Source organism: Gossypium raimondii, chromosome 2, assembly GCF_025698545.1.
Source record: "Gossypium raimondii isolate GPD5lz chromosome 2, ASM2569854v1, whole genome shotgun sequence".
Lineage (NCBI taxonomy): Eukaryota > Viridiplantae > Streptophyta > Magnoliopsida > Malvales > Malvaceae > Gossypium > Gossypium raimondii.
The window spans coordinates 46,137,025-46,158,497 of record NC_068566.1 but is presented as its reverse complement, the minus strand read 5'-3'; the positions used below and the strand labels follow the sequence as shown (position 1 = coordinate 46,158,497).

The 21,473-nt window shown below is 35.4% G+C and overlaps 2 protein-coding genes across 2 annotated transcripts in view; both read right to left on the bottom strand.

Annotated features, from left to right (window-relative positions):
* LOC105789187 (carnosic acid synthase) overlaps positions 1-6,982 on the bottom strand; it is a 36,433-nt gene extending 29,451 nt beyond the window's left edge. The window contains exon 1 of the mRNA XM_052627672.1: positions 5,929-6,982. Within this exon, the coding sequence (XP_052483632.1) occupies positions 5,929-6,900 (972 nt within the window). The 5' untranslated portion in view covers positions 6,901-6,982. The remainder of the gene's footprint in view (positions 1-5,928) is intronic.
* Positions 6,983-13,693: 6,711 nt separating this feature from the next.
* LOC105789739 (uncharacterized) lies at positions 13,694-20,790 on the bottom strand. Its single transcript, XM_052623209.1, is given in 7 exon segments — positions 13,694-14,057; positions 14,059-14,950; positions 15,000-17,143; positions 17,410-17,714; positions 17,838-18,767; positions 18,915-19,202; positions 19,366-20,790. Coding segments are annotated over 7 exon segments (6,348 nt in total).
* Positions 20,791-21,473: the final 683 nt, after the last annotated feature.

Genomic DNA, 21,473 nt, shown 5'->3' with positions numbered 1-21,473 from the left:
TCTCTTCGCGTCAAAAGGTTCAGTATATTCCTAAAGCATAAAAAAAAGAGAGAAAAAAACAAAAAGAAAAAGAAAAAGAAAAAGAAAAAATTTTGGGACTAAAGGAGGAAACAAATAGAGTGTCTTGGTAGGTTTGGCAATTTATCTAATTTTCATTAAATAATTCAAGTTGATTCTAATTTTTGTGTGTATTAATTAGAAAACTTTTTCTATTTTACTTAAAGCAAGCCTAGGGTTCTCTTTATTTTTCATATGCATTTTTGACTGATTTTTATAAAACTTTGGAGTTGTATTTCTTTTATGGCAGAATCTAACTTTCACAGTAGATAGGAACCATACTTGAGGGCAAGCATGGGCTAAGTAGGGGGGATTTGATAACACTCTAGAATAACGTATTTTTATGTATTAATTATGTATTTATTCTGAGTATGATCCTACTAATTTGAGCTATTTATGATCTTTTATCTCATAGGGACTAAATTTGAAGCAAAAGCAAAATTAAGGGCCAAAAGCGTGAATTTAGAGATAAAATGGGCCAATGTGCGACACAAGGAAAAGTTGGTGCCAAAAGTGCAAGCATGGAGGACACAAGGGTTGAAATGCAAAAAGAAGAGATTTTATTTTATTAAACTCTATTTTAATTATATTAGGATAATTAATATTGAGATAATTATTAAGGATTATTTTTAGGATTTTATTTTATCTTTATTTATCTTCAATTAAATGTATTTATCTTTTAGGAATTTAAGTAGAATTAGAATATCTCCCCCAGCACTATAAATAGGGGGTGAAGTGACTCAAAAGGGGAGCCCATCTTTTCTTTTTCTGTAAACACTCTCTCCCCAAAAGTTTAGGCATTTGTTCTTTTCATATTTCTTTTCAATAAAATCTTTATTTTTATTTTATTTATTTTCTTTTCTACCACAACCATGAGCCACTAAACCCATCTAGCCGAAGGTTGTCAAAAATCCCCAAAAGGGTTATTGAGGCTTAGAATCCGTACTTAGCCTTCTCAACAGTATTCATCGTTTCTCAGACTACTGGTGACGCTCCGTCCATGTCCCTTAAGAAGTAAGCTTTTCAACGTATGCAAAGGCGGCCGCTTTGTATGTTTTGGGAAGGTTGCACAGTCGGTTCGTTAGCTTACTGCGTCAGAGGTTGGCGAGCCCAAGAGACAAAATGGCGTGGGATTCGCCATTGAGAAGCGTTGATCTAGCATAAGACGATCCCACGAAGCGATTGTTGGCTAGAGTCGAGTTCCACCAAATTGTAAGTCTAAATCATTGAGTGGTGGTCGAGGCGTCCTCTTCCACTATAAGCGGCTTATTCGGTTTGGGAAGGATCATCTAAAAGCCGAGGATTTAACCCAAGGCGAACGAGACAACCGGAGGTCGGAATCTCCCATAAGAATTTTCTTTCTCTCAACTCTATTTTTATTTTTTCTAATTTTCAATTCAATATTCTTAATTCTTTTTATTTTATTTTTCGTTTCTAGATCCAACAATTTAATTCTTCTATTGTTTTTTATTTTTTTTAGGAACGCAGGTTGTCTTGGGCAAGGCTCTGCCTAGGATATCACGAAACAAGATATTTTGCAAGTCCAGTCCCTGAGGATTTGACCCTACTTCCCTTTTACTATTCTTTTCATTATTTATTAGGGATAGGATATTTTTGGTGCTTTCAACGACCGCATCAATGATCTTCTGTCATACGTGTTGATGTGCATGTATGAGGACCAACAAATTTTCGTATCTCCCACATATGCAAACTTTTAATGAATGCAGCTCGTACCCGCCAATTGCAGCCTTTCGCTGCCTTCCAACACTCTCCAATATATATTGTCGAAGTAGACACTGCGACTTTATAATCCACTGATATGTTCATGCTATACCGTTTAATAGCAAGTACGCACTCATCTTTACTTTCGAATCTCTGGCCCATGAATAACTCCTCTGATCAGAATTTACGGCTAGCCGATGAGGATGAACTATTTTAGGGTACTCCGAGAACTCAGCTACATACGATGCTTCCGGGTCTATGAGCATTGTGTATCAAAATACGTCACATCTGATTCCCAACCGAAGAAGCGTTAATGTTTCCATCGTTATTCACATCTTCATCGTCAATATCATCAGGTATATCGTCCACATCGAGATCACCATCATTATCGACCTCTTCATCACAATGATCGCTACCACTTTCTTCTTCACCACCAACCACATCAATATCGGTTGTAATATTCAGATCGATACCGATCTCACCTATAGTCGATCCACTATCAACATACGATATTGGAGCCACCATCCACGGCTCTTGAGCTTCGTGTTCTTCACCATATGCATTGACATCTTCATTTTGCTCCATACTGGCAACTCAGCAAATAAGTGAATCGGTGCATTCTTGTCTCTCTCATTCCCACAGTAAAGAGCGACCATTGTCTCCACGTCTTCGTCGTCTACAAGTTCCATTTTCGTAAATTTGATCGGATTTGTTGAAACTGGAAACTTATAGAAAATTTTTGATATCCTTCTCCCACAACATCTAACAATTTTTGCATTAATCCTTCCCTTCATATCATCTAACGAGACATTTCTATTAAATCTCATTGCTATTTGTTGCCAACATTCAAATATACATCCAACGCTTGTTGTCAAGATGACTCCATTGAAATAAACGCATACAAAAAACTTATCATCCATCTTTAATATTCAATCTGTCAAAAAATTAAACAAAATCTCAAAAAAAAATCTCGAATGGTAAATAAATTACATAAATAAAAATTTAATGCTTCAATATGCAATTTTTCATCCTTAAGCTCATACTTTTTCAGTTATCATTTTGTACATTAACAACTTTTAACCACTAATCATAATAACTAACACAATAACAATAATAATAGTTTTATACTCAAAATAATACTAACTAACAATAATAATTAGGGTTTTACTAAAATAATAACTAACAATAATATAATGTAAAACTAACAATCATACTAACTAAAATAATAATTAGGGTTTTACTAATCCTAATAACTAACCATAATAATAATATTAGTTTTTACTAACAATAATAATACTAACTAAAACCATCAATTTGAGTTTTATTAATCTTAATAACTAACAATAATAACTAAACTAACAACAAAAATAATAAAATTATACAAAAAAAAAACATAATAACAAGATAATCCATTATTTTTTTTAAAAAATACCTTCTTCTTTTTTCTTCTCTTTCTCTATTTTTCCGGCACCACCTCCTCCTCCTTCCTTCTTCTTCTTCTTCTTCTTCTTCTTCTTCTTCTTCTTCTCCTTCAGCTGGATGGATACCTATAATACAAGTGGTGCCGCCTGTGGCAGTGGCACATTTGGTGCCACCTCTGCCACAGGCACCTTTGGTGCTGCCTGTGGCATCCGGGTTTCTACTGTTTTGTTTTTTTTTGTATAATATTTTGGTAAATAAAAAAAAGTAATATTATTTTGGTATTTTTTTTATTTTTTGTAATATTTTGGTAAAGACCCATGGAAAACAAAACATTTTGGCCTTTGAATTTAAATGATCTTTCACCCAAACCCGACATGATTTTTTTTAAACTGATTTTTTATTTTCTAAAAACATAATTATATTTTATTTAAAATAAAACTTTGATTTTATTATTATTTTTCCAAAAAACACAAGTAGATATCCAAATATCTACTCCATTTGACGCCAAAATTAAATTGAAAACTATTTAAAATTGAATTCAAATCAAGTTGAAGTACTTAAATGTTTACAGCAGGTTCCAATAAAATTAAATCATTGAAAATATTAATTTTAATTAATTTATTTTTCATTATAAATTAATAAAATTAAAATTTGATTTGATTTTTTATTTGATTTAGATAATTACAATTATAATTTCTATTTTAAAAATCTCCAAATCGTCTTGATTCAAATTGTTTTTGATTTTTTTGGAATTAAATTCAATGTAATATATGCGCTTTATTACCAAAATATCCAATATTAATGCCATATTGGATACCTACAACATAAAAGAGACCATTATAGTTTAAAACGCATTAAATATAAAATAAGGAGATACATTAATAAATTCTAAATTTAAATATTAAAGTACAGATAAGAGATTCAATCATCGTCTTTTTTGCGTTTTTAACAATTAGCATCAAGATTTGTCAATCTTGGTGTAGGAATAAGAAGTGTAGGTTCCTTTTTTTTCATAACAATTCCAAATTTACCAGACATGTCAAGCACTATTCCGTGTGGCAATCTCCACTCAAAAGAATGCAACAATGAAGCCAATATGAAAAACAATAGCTTCTCCCCTAAGGGTATTCCTGGGCACTTTCTCCTTCCGGACCCGAATGGCATGAACCGAAAATCATTTCCATAATGATTTGAATTATCAGGATCATTTAAAAATCTTTCTGGTCAAAATTCTAAAGGATTTTCCCAAATACCAGGATCCCTATGAATGCACCACATGTTTATGAACAACCTACTGCCCTTTGGTATGGTATAGCCATTGAGATGGATGGATCGGGCCGGACATCGAGGAACAAGGAGCGGTAGTGCTGGATGCAGTCGGAAGGTTTCCTTTATCACAGCGTTTAGGTAACTTAAATTAGACAAGTGAAACTCTTCAACGGTGTTGTTTACCCCAACAACATCACTTAATTCTTTCTTCACTTCCTCCATTATTTCTGGACGTTGCATTAGCTCTGCCATTGTCCACTCTACCATAGTTGTAGTAGTATCTGTACCACCCACCAATATATCCTAAAAGTTCAAAATTAATAGCATTAATTACCCAAACTAGAAAGCAAAGATAAAAGGGTATATTATGCAAAGATAAAGGGTATATTATATATATAGTAATTAAATTTATTTATTTTATATATACTAGTTCATATGTTAAGTACATAACACTAAAATTTTATTTTTTTATTTAACTCTGTAGATTTTATTTTAAATGAAAAGATCTTACCAATGCATATACCTAAAAATTAGTTTTAATTGGTATAAGTAATTATAATTATTTTATAAATTTTATAAATTTTAAAAATAATAAGAAGAAGAAACATAGATAATGCAAAATACTAAATTTTAATTAATTGACTTTCTTCATCTTAATTTCTCAAATAGATATATATGAGTCAAACTATTTGTTGAGTTAGAGATTTGTGTTGAATTGAATAAATTTAGTTAGATGCAATTAATATTTATAAAAATAATATTTAATTTAATTATAAAATATATTTATTTTCTTTTGAGTTTTTACATATAAATTAAGGATAAAAAATAAATTCATACATTGTAGATTATATTATCAGTATATTGATATTATTTTTATATATATAATGTTAGTCTCGCACATTTAGTTTTTATTAATTATAAAAATGATTTTAAAATTATTAATTATTAACATATTTAAAATAAAATCATATTTATATATAAATTGTATTTATTTCATTAAAAAACTTAGTTTTTATTTTTAATTTATCCAATTATATTCAATGATTTTATAGATTTATAATTTTATTAATTAATAATATATTTTATTATTTTTTAACTAGAACTTTTAAAAGATATGATCAAATTAATTAATTTCACATTAATACACTATCATATTAATTTTATTATTATCACATAATAATATTAATAAATTATTATTTTAATGTCAATTTAATAATATATTTAACAATAGAGGTATCTTTGTTAGTTCAATTTCTTAAAACTCATGCTTATATATATTAAAGATTGTTAAATTAACTTGTTTTAACATGAAAGTTGTTAATATTCGATTTTATACAAAGGTAAATTTCTACTATTAGTTATTTTTAGTGTAATATTCAAAAGAAATTCAAAATTCCAAAAATAAATAAATTAAAAACTAACAAATTAAAAAAAATGAAAACCAAATTCACAACTTACCACGAGCAGACCCTTGACTTCATCCATTGTAAGAGGTGATGCATTATCTTCGTTGTTATTGCGTTCCAAATGCAATAGCAGCTCTAAGAAGCCTAATTTTTGTTCACTACTCTTCTTATCTTTTTCCTTATCAATGGCCATTTCAATTACAGATTCAAGAAGTCGATTGAACTGTTGGCTGATTTTCCTCATTCTCCTCTCAATACCTTGTATGTCAAACCGTGCAATCGCCGGAAAAATATCGGAGACGTTCGGTTTTCCCATTAACACCATTGATTCCGACGAATTCTCTTTCAAGTTACCTTCAATGGCGGCCCCTTTCTCACCTGGGAGTTCACCTCCCAAAATCATGCTGATGGCCGCATTTAATGCCACTAAATATGTCCATTTCCCAATATCAATTGGCTTGCCAACATTTTCATACACATCTTTAAGGCCATTCATTACTTGTTCTCTTCGTAGACCATAACAAGCATTCAGCCTAGCATTTGTAAGCAACTCGGTTGCAAGAACTTTACGTTTGTTTTTCCATCGAGGATTGCTGTAAGAATCGAATGAAATATCATTGCAACCAAAGCTAGCAACTTGTGCAGCAATGGGTGGATCTCGTTCAGAGAATGTTACATCATGGTCACGAACCACTTCTTTTGCTAGTTCCGGTGAGCTAATTACGACACATAGCTTGTTGCCAAGCCAAAGTTTGAAGCTGGGACCATAGGTTGCAGCCAGTTCGGTGAAGGACAGGTGAAGATTATCGGTTCCAAGAAATGGAAGATATCCCACTATCGGCAACCCTCGAGGGCCCGGCGGCAACTGAGCGACGATCTTCTTGGACTTCTTAACGAACCATAGGTGCCAAAGAGAAATTGCAAGTATGACCATGACAAAGGATAAGATAGCTCGAAAGAGTCCATCTTTCGGCTTGCTCAAATCTAATAGCCATGGATACAAGGTGTAAGCTGTCTGCAACATTCTAGAGGGAGCTAGAGAAAAAAAAATGATGATTCACAATAAGAAAGTAGACATGATTTTATAAGGAGATTTAATTAGAGGATAAAAGCAACTATGAATGACTTGGCTGGAACTTGGCCTCATATAGGCTTCAGGCTCTGATATTTCGTTTAATCATAACCTCTGAAACTATTCTGAAAAAAAAAAAATCAATTAATCCAATTTTCTTTTTCAAAATATCCGACCATAGACTTAACCAGATTTTTATTCTAGTTTGTTCAAATAATCATGATTTTGACCTTTAATTATTTAATAATATTTCAATAAATTGTTTTTTTTATTTACATAATTTTGATTATTTTTTTACTTTCAACTCCAAATCCTGAATCTAAAATCTCAAACCTTAAACTCTAAATCCTAAACTCGAACCCTAAATCTATAACCTCGAACCTTAAACCTCAAACTCGTGACTTATAACATTAATTAGATTTTAGTTTGAATGATTCCCATATTTCCTAAGAGAAGGAATTACTTAGTTTCAATCGAGTGAATTTAGATTTTTTTGAAAATTTTAATATTTTAAATTTATATTTTAGGTTTGGTTAGTTTTGTTTTCGGATCATTTCAAATTTAGGACAATTCGAATTTGGATCATTCGAGTTTGTCAATCGATTTTTCAAATTAAGTATTTCAGGTTTAAATTTGACATCTAAATTTAAGTAATTTTAAATTACTTGAGTCGTAACCAATTTTCAATTAAAATTAAAAATTAGATTAACAATTTTAGAACATTTTGGAAATTTCAATGTTGAAAACACAAGGATTTAATTATAATAAGTGTTATCATCATTTTTTTTTGGCTATGTGTTTTAGAAATCTATAAAATCATCTTTTAAATGAAAAAATTAGTCAATATTTTGGAAATAAAAAAAATTATAGAATCAGAAGTTAATTAGGTGCGAAAAAGTTTTAGTGCCTTCGGAGCATCTAAAATAGATATCTTATTAAATACAAGTTGTCTTTAATTTTTAAAATTTAAGGTTAAAACTAAATATTTTAAGTGGTAAGACTCTCATACCAATTGAAATTTTAAAAGTGTTGTTGAGAAATAAGCTAAGTATTTAAAACGAGCGACAAGAGAGTGTGCACTTCTTCACTATTACAAGTAAAACAATAAACTAATAGAAGACACGGGTTGTTTACGCAGTTCAATTTGCTATGTCTGCAGAGTCCAACTCGGTGAGAAATATTCATTATTTCAACACTTACACTTTACACTTTGAAGAATGATATTCTCACCACTAAATTCACCCATGTGAATTCAGCGAGTAAAACCACAAAATGCAATGTTTTGCTATCAATTTACACTCATAAAATAAAATTCCTCACAATGATAGACTAAGTGCTTAAATCTCTCACTACAGTGACGTATACAAGTCTCAATTATATAGAATATTTTGAGACTTGCTAACATAAGGAAATCTATATTAATCCCTATAAAATAACAATAAGATAAGCTGAATATAATATAATATAATATAATAATAAAGTACAATGTAAACATGGACTCTTGACAGCTAAGTAATCAGTGTTCCAATTCAATCCAATATCCACGATCCAATGGATTAAATAGGGTAATTCGATTCGATCCAATCTCCAAAATATGTTTCCCAGAGTGATCTGATTTTTATTGATGGGTTAGATACCATCCATATGCTTAGCACAACCCATAAATATTATTCAATAATTGTTAACAACTCAAATATGAAAATAATTTTTTCCAATGATTTAATTTTTTACACATATTTGATAATCTAAAACAAAAACAATCAGATAGAAATTTTTTTACAAAATAAACGTGTGGAAAATGATAAGTAAATAAGAGTTACTTACCACTTAATGGAAAATATTTTCATTAATTCAATTTTATTTTATTTATTTTAATATTAGGTAGTATTTGGTGTTTTCTCATGCTATGATTCTAACAAAATATAATTCCTTAGAATGTGATTGCTAAGAAAGTTACTTTGCAACGTTTGGTATAAATCGAAATCGTTGATTAAAATTCTTAGAATGTTTTATTATTACATTTGATTCACTAGATAATTTTCTAAAAATATAATAATTTACAAATTTACCCTTACTAAATTAAAATAATATTAATGTATTTAATATTTTACAATAAATTAACTGTAATAATAATTTTTTGGATTAAAAATCTAATAATATATTTGTTGACACCATTTTTTGGATGGAAAACGGGGTCGACTTGGGTTTTTGAAAATGAAAACGAAAACGGGAGTCGCCACCAATCCTTTTTTATAAGGTGTGATTGGATCACCTCGAAAATGGTTGTTTTTAATAAAGGTTTGATTTTATTAAAACAACAAGTTTGGTCCACGAAATTCAGAAAAATGGGTTCGGGAGTCGATTACGCACGAGGAAGGATTAGCACCCTCGATACGCCCAAAATTGGTACCTAGTTGATTACTTAATGTCTTAGTGTCGAAGATTGAAAACTTTAAAGAAATTTAAAATACGATCCTTTTAAAAAAAACTCGAATGGCATGGATTAAAATTCAAGAGGAAACTTGGCAATTTGGTTAAACGAGAAATCGAAACCCAGCACCTTAGGGCACGTTCCTCGAATTTCCAAACGCAAAATATTGCCTTATTTTGAAATTTTTATGAAGGATATTAAGCCATTTGGTTGAACGAGAAAAATCGACACCCAGCACCTTAGGGCATGTTTTCTCGAATTTTCAAACGCTAAATATTGCCTCAATTTGAAATATTCTCCTTTTTTTGAAATATGGTATTTATATGCATGATGGAATAATAAATAAAATAACGCGACTAAAAACAATATGAGCACAAAAATGAATAATAAATAAAAAAACAAATCACTCATGAATATACAATAACAAGTAAATAAAAAAAACTAAAGCATTAAATGAATGGACATATAAATAATTAAATAAATAAAAAATAAAGAAAATAGATAAAAAATATAAAATATGAAAATATATAAGTACATATAAAATATATATATATATATATATATGAAGGTATACATATTTTAATACGTAATATATATATAGATATATATATATTTATATAAGTATGTATGTACATATTCGTGAGAAAAACAAGAAGAAAAAATGTATATAGTTATATATGTATAGATATGTATATAAATAAAAATATATGAGTATGTATGTATCTATTAAATAAGTTACTAGATATATATATATATATATGCGTGAATACATATAGATTATAAAATGTATATATATATATATATATATATATATATATATATATAGGAATCTAAAAGAGTTTATACATATAATGATTTAAAATATATAATATATTAAAAGAGTTAAATAAATAGTATGCAAAAACAATTTATAATAAACAATAAATAGGAAACTTAAAACAAATAATAATAAAGGAAACCCTATTTTAAAATGATAAAAAAATAAAATAAAATAAATGGACTAGGGACGATCTGAAACCAAATCGAATCTGGGGGTTTTAATTGCAAAAACCATAAACAGGTCACTCAGGGATTAAAATGGCGCTTGCACAAAGAAAGAAGGACTAATTGGGCAATATACCCCAGTCCTAGAGTGCAATGTTCCCAGCAGAGGACTATATATGGTCAAAGGACACGATTGGGGCGAAATAAAGTTTATGCCCAAATCGAAAAGAAATAAGAAGTTGGATTGCGCTTCCACGCAAGATGGAGGGACTAAATGCATAAATTACCCATAAAGGTAAAGCATGCAGATTCCCCACCAAGGCACCGTTTCACTTATCCCCATTTAAAACAAAACAAAAAAATTTTATAACTTCATTTCATCGGTGTTTTAAAGAAAAAAAACGAACCTATCCTCTCCCTTTCAAGGTTCCATGACCAAACATGGCCCACGCCGTGCAGCGGCGGTTCCAAAGGCCAAAGCTCATTCACGGCGGTGGTCGGAGCGAGAAAAGGAGGGCTTTTAACCCCGTTCTCGACCTCCATCTTAAGGCTGGTCCTCCGCACCAAACAAGCCGAAATAAGGTGAGACCTTTCGTCTCCTTCTCGGTCCGATTCAACACCAAGATGGTCTCCGTGACAGGCTTTGAGTCCGGTAAGTGTTTTGTTTTTTAGTTTAAAAGAGTAGTAAAAAATGAAAATAGAAGAATATATAAAAAATTAAGAACAGAGAAAGAAATTTGGAGTCAACCTTTTCAATTTTTCTTTTTGATCTGCTTCCTTTTTATTCGGTTTTTTTTCTTTTTGAATACTGATTTTGGTGGCTTTTATAGCCAAATAAGCAGATAATCCAAAAATCTATTCTATTCCTATTTTATTTTTATCTTCATCCAATATTGCTATTATTCTTCTTTGTTGTTCTCCTTTTTGCTTTGTTTGCGGGGTTAGGCAAGGTCAACTGAGGTGACCTTGCCATTTTGGCAAAGGGAGGCGACTCTGGACGAAGCACCTCGGGTGGCCCGAAAAAAGGGGAAACGGCGTGAGAGGGGAGGGAACCCTAGGGTTCCCTGGTGCTTGCTTGATTTTTGGGCTCCAATGGGCCGTCTAGTTTTTTTAGAATTAGGGTCGTTTTAGGCCTGTTGTACATGGGTCATTTAATTTTAGGCCCGGGCATAAATTGAGTCCTACAGCTGCCCCTCTTTGTTCGTTGTCGTGTAACGAGAACAGAGCAAAGACTTCAAAATGACCAATTTTGCCCGGTCACGTCGAGTCTTAACTTTTTCTGGTGCTTCTCTTCTTCGAATAACTTTATTCCAGTCCACTGTGCCTTGTTGCTTCGATCTTCTTCGCAAGGACTTCAGGAGATGAAGTTTGTGATTTTAATCCACTCTTTTGCAACTTCAAGGAGATAGGATTGGTTCTGTCTGCTCCACTACTACTTAGGGAGATAAGATCTGCAAGGTTCAACCTACTCCACTACTGCTTAGGAAGATAGGACTTGATTTCTTCTGTCTGTTCCACTACTGCTTAGGGAGATAAGACTTGATTTCTTCTGTCTGTTCCACTACTACTTAGGGAGATAAGACTTGATGCGATCTGCTCCACTGTAATCTCAATAAGATCTCTGGCTTCAATCTGCTCTACTGTAACCTCAGGAGATAAGATCTGAAATCCTTCGGTCTGCTCCATTGTAATATCAGGGAGATAAGACCTGATGCGATCTACTCTACTATAAATTTAGAGAGATAAGATCTTTTATTTTAATCCGCTCCACTGTAACTTCAGGGAGATAGGATAGTGTCTTCGATCTGCTCCGCTATAAACTCAGGAAGATAAGATTTCTGGCTTCAATCTGCTCCACTGTAACCTCAGGGAGATAAGATCTGAAATTCTTCGGTCTACTCCACTGTAACCTCAGGGAGATAAGACTTGTATATTCAACCTGCCCCACTGTAACTTCAGGGAGATAAGGTTTGTGGCTCCGATCTGCTCCTCTGTAATCTCAGGGAGATAAGACTTGATGCGATCTACTCCACTGTAATCTCAGGGAGATAAGATCTCTAATATTCACCGGTCTGTTCTCTAGGGAACATGGCCTGTATAATGAACCTAATTATACCTAATGATTAGGATGGCACGATCAAAAATGAATCAAATGCTCCTAATTAGACATGTGTGAATGGTGTTTGCATGAATGCAAAATTTTATATTTCCGAGAATGATCTCGCTTAGGTTGTCATTACTCGAAGTTTATTAAAGTTTTGTGACTGACGTGTTACAGCACCCTTTTTGCTTGATTGGCTTTTCTGATAAAACATTTAGCCAAGTTGTCCCCACTGTAAACCTCGAAGTTTAATCCATTTGGGAGCACAATTTGTGCCATCATTATCCCACTGCAATCCAATGGTAAAAATATGCGGCTTTCATCTCAATCCTATCTTATCAGAAATCAAGGATACAGGATCTAAATCATTCTAGTTTCTTGCACCATTCTCAAGGTGTCGTATTCATGTGCTAATGAAGGCTCTCTTTTCTAAGGTAACCTCTTCCTATTGCCTGATGGTCATTGCTTGCTTGTTTGTGTAAGCTTTGTCACCAACATGGCGTTTTGTCATTCAACGTATTTGACAACAAAAATCCAAAGAGAAAGTCTAAATTTAGACTATTCCTTCCCAAATTTCCAACCTTTAAATTTGGTGCGTTCTAAACAATAGTCCTGCTTCAGGCTCCTTTATTAATTAGAAACTTTTCAGAGTAATATGCAAAACTTCCTTTGTGAAAGTTTTATTAGTCCATATTTGTAAAAGGTCATAACAATGGATAAGAATAAAGCTGGTTCTGATCATAAATCAAAAAGAAATAAAATATCGAAGATAGTGAAAGAAAGATAACAAAGAAGTGGATTGAGAATGTGTATCTTAGCAAAAAGAAAAACGTATTTTCAAGAATATACATATAAATAGAATAAGAACTAGGTGCCCCAGTTATCGCAGCTTGAATTTCTCTGTACAAACTTTCTGAAGACCATTCAGAGTTTGACATGTGTTTAGGAGATCTGCAATACTCTGTCAATACTCCAAGACGTCGCATATCATTTCTTGTTGGTTCGGGTAAAGCAAGATCTTCACATGCCCCTGATCAGAATTTGATCTGCTCAAATCACCTTATGCCCCAACTCGATCAATACTTGAGCCACCCTTTCCGGGTTTTCGACTTAAGCCCCCTTTGGCCTCAAGGTGCCCTTTGCGGGTTTTCACCCTGGCCTCTCCAAGGTTTTTTTTTTTTGGGAAGTAAAGCGCCCTTTGCGGGTTTTCACTTTGGTTCTCTTTCCTTTCAAGTGAAATATTTCTTGACGGAGTCTGCGTTTACAGGGTTTGGCAAACTTTTGCCATCCATCTCACATAGGATTAAAGCCCCACCGGAAAATGCCTTCTTTACAACATAGGGACCTTCCCAATTTGGCATCCATTTTCCTCTCGAATCCTTTTGCATGGGGAGAATCTTTTTTAGCACCAAGTCTCCTTCACGAAACTCTCTGGGGCGGACCTTTTTATTATAGGCTCGCATCATTCGTTTCTGGTACATTTGCCCATGACGAATAGCTCTAAGCCTCTTTTCTTCTATTAGGTTCAATTGATCGTACCGAGATTGGACCCAATCGCTTCGCCCAAATTGTAGTTCAGATAGTACCCGAGAGAGGGATTTCAACTTCAATGGGTAATACCGCCTCCATTCCATATACCAGAGAAAAAGGTGTTGCTCCGGTAGAAGTTCTAATAGATGTTCGATAGGCAAGGAGAGCAAATGATAACTTCTCATGCCAATCCTTGTAAGTTTCAATCATTTTCCCCACGATCCTTTTGATGTTCTTATTAGCGGCCTCCACTGCACCATTCATTTTTGGACGATACGGCGATGAGTTATGATGTTTGATTTTAAATTGGCTGCAAACCTCAGCTATTGTGCTATTATTCAAATTTAACGCATTGTCAGATATAATTTTCTCAGGCATTCCATATCGACAAATAATCTCCTTCTTCAAGAATTTGCTAACTGCTGACTTCGTGACATTTGCGTATGAAGCAGCCTCTACCCATTTGGTAAAGTAATCAATGACCACAAAGATGAAGCGATGCCCATTAGAAGCCTTTGGTGATATTGGCCCAATAACATCCATACCCCACATGGAAAACGGCCAAGGAGAGGTCATGACGTGAAGAGGTGAAGGAGGCGCATGTATTTTGTCTCCGTAAATTTGGCATTTGTGGCATTTCTTGGCGTAATCTATGCAATCTCCTTCCAGGGTGGGCCAATAGTACCCAAATCTCATGATTTGTCTGGCCATCGTAAAACCATTGGCGTGCGTCCCACAAATACCCTCATGTACTTCCTCCAATATTTTCTTGGCTTCCACGGCATCCACACATCTTAATAATACTTGATCCTTCCTTCTTTTGTATAACACTTCCCCATCTAGGACATATTCGATGGCTATTCTTCTCAGAGTTCTTTTGTCATTCTCTGTCGCTTGATTGGGGTACTCCCGATCCTTCACGTACTGTAGGATATTCTGATACCAAGGACAATCATCTTTCCTTCCTCTTCAATATTGCAAACAATGAGTGGGGTTTCGAGATACTTATCTGAATAGGCCTCATTGCCTCGAGTCTATTCACCTGAATCATCGAAGCTAGAGTAGCTAATGCGTCAGCCATCTGGTTTTCCTCTCGTGGGAGATAACAGAAGGTGATATCATCAAACTCACCAGCCAATTCGAGAACTAGTTTTCTATAATCAATTAGCTTAGGGCCCCTAGTTTCTCATTCCCCTTTTAGTTGGTATATCACCAATGCAGAATCCCCATATACTCTTAGCACTTTGATGTTTCGTTCGATGGCTGCACGAATGCCCATAATACATGCTTCATATTCTGCCATATTATTAGTACAATCGAAGTCCAACTTGCTAGCAACAGGATAATGATCTCCATTTGGGGATACCAAAATTGCCCCAATTCCATTACCCGTAGCATTCGAAGCTCCATCAAAATTTAACCTCCATATGCTACCCATTTGAGGATTCTCTTCAGTGTTCGCCACATACTTCAAGTCCTCATTTGGAAAGTCGAAGTTCAAAGACTCATAGTCTTCCAAGGCTCTACTAGCTAAGAAGCCAGCTATCGCGCTTCCCTTTATGGCCTTCTGACTTACATATACTATGTCAAATTCCGAGAGCAGGATCTGCCATCTAGCCATTCTCCCGTTTAAAGCAGTAGATTTCATCATATACTTTAAAGGATCCAACTTTGAAATCAGCCAAGTCGTATGATAAAACATATACTGCCTTAGTCTTCGGGTTGCCCAGATTAAAGCGCAACACAACTTCTCAATTGATGAGTATCTCATTTCGCAATCAGTAAATTTCTTGCTGAGATAGTATATTGCCTTTTCTTTCTTTCTTGTCTCATCATGTTGGCCTAATACGCATCCTATGGAATTCTCCAACACTGTTAGATATAATATCAATGGCCTATCTGGACTTGGTGGCGATAAGACTGGAGTATTAACCAAGTACTGCTTTATCTTATCGAAAGCTCTCTGGCATTCTTCATCCCATTCACCCGGATTATGCTTCTTTAAGAGACGAAATACCGGATCACATTTCTCCGTCAGTTGTGAGATGAATCGAGCAATGTAATTCAATCTCCCTAGGAAACCCCGAACTTCCTTCTGCGTGCGCGGGGGAGGTAAATCTTGTATTGCTTTTACTTTGTCTGGGTTAACCTCAATCCCTTTTTTGCTAACTATGAAGCCTAATAACTTTCCTGATCTGGCTCCAAATGTGCATTTTGCCGGGTTAAGCTTGAGCTGAAATTTCCTCAATCTCAAAAATAACTTTTTCAAGACTTGAACATGCTCTTCTTCCGTTCTAGACTTCGCAATCATATCATCCACATAGACTTCGATCTCCTTGTGCATCATGTCGTGAAACAAAGTCACCATAGCTCTTTGATATGTTGCTCCCGCATTTTTCAATCCGAAGGGCATTACCTTGTAACAAAATGTTCCCCATAAGGTAATGAATGTGGTTTTCCTCATGTCTTCAGGATACATCTTTATTTGATTGTACCCAGAGAAGCCATCCATGAAAGAAAACAATGAATAGCCCGCCGTGTTATCTACCAAGGTATCAATGTGCGGCAGTGGGAAATTATCTTTTGGACTCGCCTTGTTCAAATCCTTATAATCCACACACATTCGTACATTTCCATCTTTTTTGGGAACAGGGACGATGTTTGCTACCCAATCCGAATACTTGACCTCTTGTAAGAATCCGGCGTCGAATTGCCTTTTGACTTCTTCTTTTATTTTCAACACAATATCAGGTCTCATTCTCCTGAGCTTCTGCTGAACGGGTTTACAATCCTCTTTTATGGGCAGATGATGCACCACAATGTTAGTGCTTAGCCCGGGCATATCTTGGTACGACCACGCGAAAACATCTTTGAACTTTAGGAGCAAACTAATGAGGTCTTGTTTTGTCTTTGCAGTGATTTCAGTACCAATTTTCACCTCTTTTCCATCCTCTAGGCTCACGATTTCTAATAATTCCTTATGAGGTAGGATCTGTTTATCCTCTTCTTCCACCATTCTTAGCAAGTCCGGAGACACACCATAATCTTCGTTATTTTCAAAGTCGTGAGATCTCTCCAAACACATTTCTTGCTCAAAAATAGGCTCCGTGTTTGAAGCAGCATCACTCATGTCGTTGATATCTGAAGACCTATGAAGGCATACCAAAGAATATACCAAGAATACATAAATTTATGAATGAATATTTGTGCAAAAGAGTTACAAATGAAAGAATTATTTATAAGACAATTAATCAAATGGAAAATATTTATTTATATGTAAAGGAAAAAAGTGACTGATCGAGATGAATGTAGATATGTATTTCATTAAAATGATGATATTTAGGCTCAAAGCCTATTTCACAAAAGATTTCATATCGTTCCTAGGCCAAAACAACAGGAATGTTTTGAGCATTACTCTGAATAAGCCCTAAAGACTACAGGGATTTCTTCAGCAGTCCAATTGTTTAGCTCGCTCCCCGGCTCATAAGGGCGGATCTCCAATAAGGCCCTTTTTTCCGCTGCTTCCACAGTGTTGATATGAACATTTTCCAACATTCCTTCAATGCCTTTGCCACCGGACACTCCGCACTCAGAATGAATAAATCCTCCCGACACAAAGGATGTAGATATGTGGGGAAAGGTTAAAGGCTCCCACTTAGCTTCATATCCGCTCAAACGTGCCCTTCTTTTCTCTTGCCTCTTCTCTATTTCTTTCTTTTTCTGCTTCATGTCTGGCTTGTATCCTAAGCCAAAACCATCGAACTTTTCCTTCAACATTGGAGCTTCAATCCTTCCCTGAAGATATTTTCCCAGTCATTTCCCTGGTGCAGCTCCTCTTCCTACCATCAATCGTAACCCCATTTCGGTGGTCCTGGATATTTTCGGTATTGGAATTCTGCTTCCCTCCGCAATAAACATCACGTTCACAAATTCTAACGACCGAAAAGAACATTCCAGTGCATCATCGTTGATGTCCACATAAGGTGCATCACTGGTCATCATTGCGATAATATCTTCCTCTGCATCTATTGTTACCAACCGACCCTCCGATACCAACTTCACCTTCTGATGTAATGATGAAGGTACTGCCCCCGATGAGTGTATCCATGGTCTTCCCAATAAACAGTTGTAGGAAGGCCTAATATCCATTACCAAGAAGTCCACATCATAAGTGATTGGGCCAATCCTTAACGGTACCTCAATTCTCCCCATAACCTTCTTTTCTGTTCCATCAAATGCCCTTACTATACTCTGGCATGCTTTCATGTGCGAACTATCCACCGGTAATCGACCAAGAGTGGATAGAGGCAATACATTCAGTGTAGATCCATTATCAACCAGGGCTCCCGGGAGTATGTATCCTTTGCATCGGACAGTAACGTGCAGGGCTTTAGTAGAACCCCTTCCTTCGGATGGTATTTCATCATCATTGAAGAAGATAAAATTGTCAGCGCCTATGTTGTTGATCAACCGATCTAGCTTGTTTACCGATATATCGTCGGCCACATATGTTTCATTTAGTACCTTCAGAAGCGCATTCCGATGTATTTCTGAGCTTAGAAGTAAAGCTAATACAGAAATGCGGGCTGGCTGTTTGTGCAGTTGCTCCACAACACTGTATTCACTGTGCTTTAGAAACTTCAAAAACTCTTTTGCCTCCTCTTCTTTTATTGGTTCATTAACAAATGGCTCAACTCCTGCTGTTTTTCCTTTCCTCCGTTCCTTCTTCCAATTCTCTTCCCTGGACGACTCTGCTTGAGTGTCATATCGTTTCTAATTGCGTGTGTAAGAACCTATTTCCTGGCTTTCTTCCGCTTCTTTTCCCAAGATGGCCACATTGCACCCATAATTCCACGGCACCATTTTGCTATCCTTATACAAGAAATATGATGGTTTTTGAATTACAACTTTCGGTGTTACCTGAGCCCTAGTTTCATTACCCTTAGGGCGTGAGATAACGACCACAAGATGATTTATTTTCGGAGTTCCTGTTCCTGACTCTGTCGCGCATATGCTCCTCCTTTCTTCCGCCTCTTCATAAAACGTCATCTCCTTGTTATCCATCATGCTTTGAACCAAAGCCCTGAATCCTTCACATTCTTGGATTTCGTGCCCTATTTTATGGTGGAATTCACAATAATTTCCCAGCTCGTACCTTTCCTTAAGATTTGAAATAACTAACCCCCTCTTTGCCATCTCTTTCCGGACCTGTTTCAACGGAGTTTTACTTCAAAGAATGTCGACTTGACTTCTCCTCTCGTACCTTCGCTCACCATATTCACCCCTTATCAGCGTGATTAGGTAACGGATTTTCTGCGTTAGGTGAGTCGTCAAGTTTAACAACCCCTAATTTGATAAGTCCTTCCACTACCTTTTTAAAAGCTGTACAATTTTCTATTGAGTGCCCTGAAATTCCCGCGTGATAATCACATTGTGCATTTGTGTCATACCATTTTGGATACGGGGGTTGTAGAGGACTCAAGTAACGAGGGGCAACAACATGTGCATTGAATAAAGTCTGATACAATTCCTTGTATGACATTGGGATTGGAGTGAATTGGGGCTTTTCAGTAGTTTGCCTAGCTCTCGACTCTTGTCTTGACGATCCCAGTTGATTAGCAACCACTTTCTTTGGTTGATTCACAGTAATTGACCTACCGTAGTCATTCACATTATTCACTTCATTTTCTCTTTTCCTCGGGGCTGTCCTTCTATTATTCTCCCCTCCATCTATTCTTCCACTTTTAATGGCATGCTCAATCATTTCACCATTCATGATTATATCCGAGAAATTCTTTGAAGCGCTTCCCAACATGTGAGTAATGAATGGGGCCTTCAATGTATTAATAAAAAGCGTCGTCATCTCTTTTTCTAAAAGAGGTGGCTGTACCTGAGCCGCCACCTCTCTCCACCTCTGCGCGTACTGTCTGAAATTTTCGTTCGATATTTTTTCTAAATTCTGCAGAGTTATCCTGTCAGGCATCATTTCTGAGACATGATCGTATTGTCTCATGAAAGCCTGTGCCAAATCCTTCCAAGTAGCGATTTTTGTTCTGCTGAGCTGATTATACCACTTTGACACCGCTCCTGTAAGACTTTCCTGAAAGCAATGTATTAATAATTGATCATTATTAATATACCCCGTCATTCTTCTGCAAAACATAGTAATATGGGCTCCTGGGCAACTGGTCCCATTATATTTCTCAAATTCCGGCATTTTAAATTTGTAAGGTAGCACCAAGTCCGGAACCAAGCTCAGGTCTTTTGCGTCTATCCCATGATAGCTTTCAATGCTTTCTATTGCCCTAAACTTCTCTTCTATCCATTTCCATTTCTCCTCAAGTTGTTTTGGAAGTTCCTCCTTCGCCTTGTCCTTTTCAGCCATCTCGTCAAGATCTGGGATAGCAATATTATTCGGGCTATCTCCAGGATTAGAGCCCGCCCCGGGTTGAAAATTCATTGGTATGGAAGCATTGCCTTGGAACTGCTGAGGCCTAACCGACACAGAGGGTCTTCGTGGATGCAGCTCAGCCTGAACCTGCACGTGCGGAGGCGTGAAACCTGGAGGATAAAGTGGTTCGCTATTGTTTTCTTCCTCATTAACAATCACAGGTCCTTTCCCCTTATCTACTCCCTTCAATAATTGTGTCATCTTAGTTATCAGATCGTTTTGAGACTCCCGCATCTTTTGTTCTATGTCATGCTGAATCTTTTCTATCTGCTCCTTCATTTGCGCCTGTAACTGGTCTTGCATTTCCTTTTGAAGTCGTTCTAGCTTTTCCAACCTTTGGTCCATAATTTTTGACTTAGCTCGAGTGCCGTAACCTTGTTGGTTTTCCAGGTTAACTGAAATAATTTTATTCGATTAGGGTTTTTTAATGGTCATTAATGCATATGATGTGATGCAATGCATGAAAAGAATGCAAAAAGAGGCACTGATTCTAATTCAACTTCATTAGAAAAAACTCAATTAGAAAACAAATTTCTTTTACATAAAGTGGATTACATATACAGCTTTGCCTTTATGCTCAAAGCCTTAACCCTCCTAAGGAGCCAAGCTAACTCTCGACCCCGACTTGATTCCAATTCATATTTCAAACTCAATACATCGGCCTGAACTGCTAAAGTTTGCAAATGATCAGCTACTTCCCGAATTTGAGATATAGCTTCACCCATCACGTAATCCCTATCTCTAATCTGATTTTGAGAATGGAGGAGCTGCTCTTGGCATTGTTCGTTACGCCTTTCAAGAAGTTCCTCTCGCGATTCAGAGCTGTGCAGTGCATCTTCAAGTTCTCCTATTTTTCTCTTCAATTCTTCAATCTTATTCAAACTTACTTTTAGCTCGATCACAGAGTTGCGACTACGGCACAAGTGAAGCGACCTTTCTAACTCCGCTACCCGATCTTTCAATCTTGCTTCTTCATTTTGGCATTCTAATAAACTTTTCTCCAAGGCACTTTCTCGAGCTCGGGCACC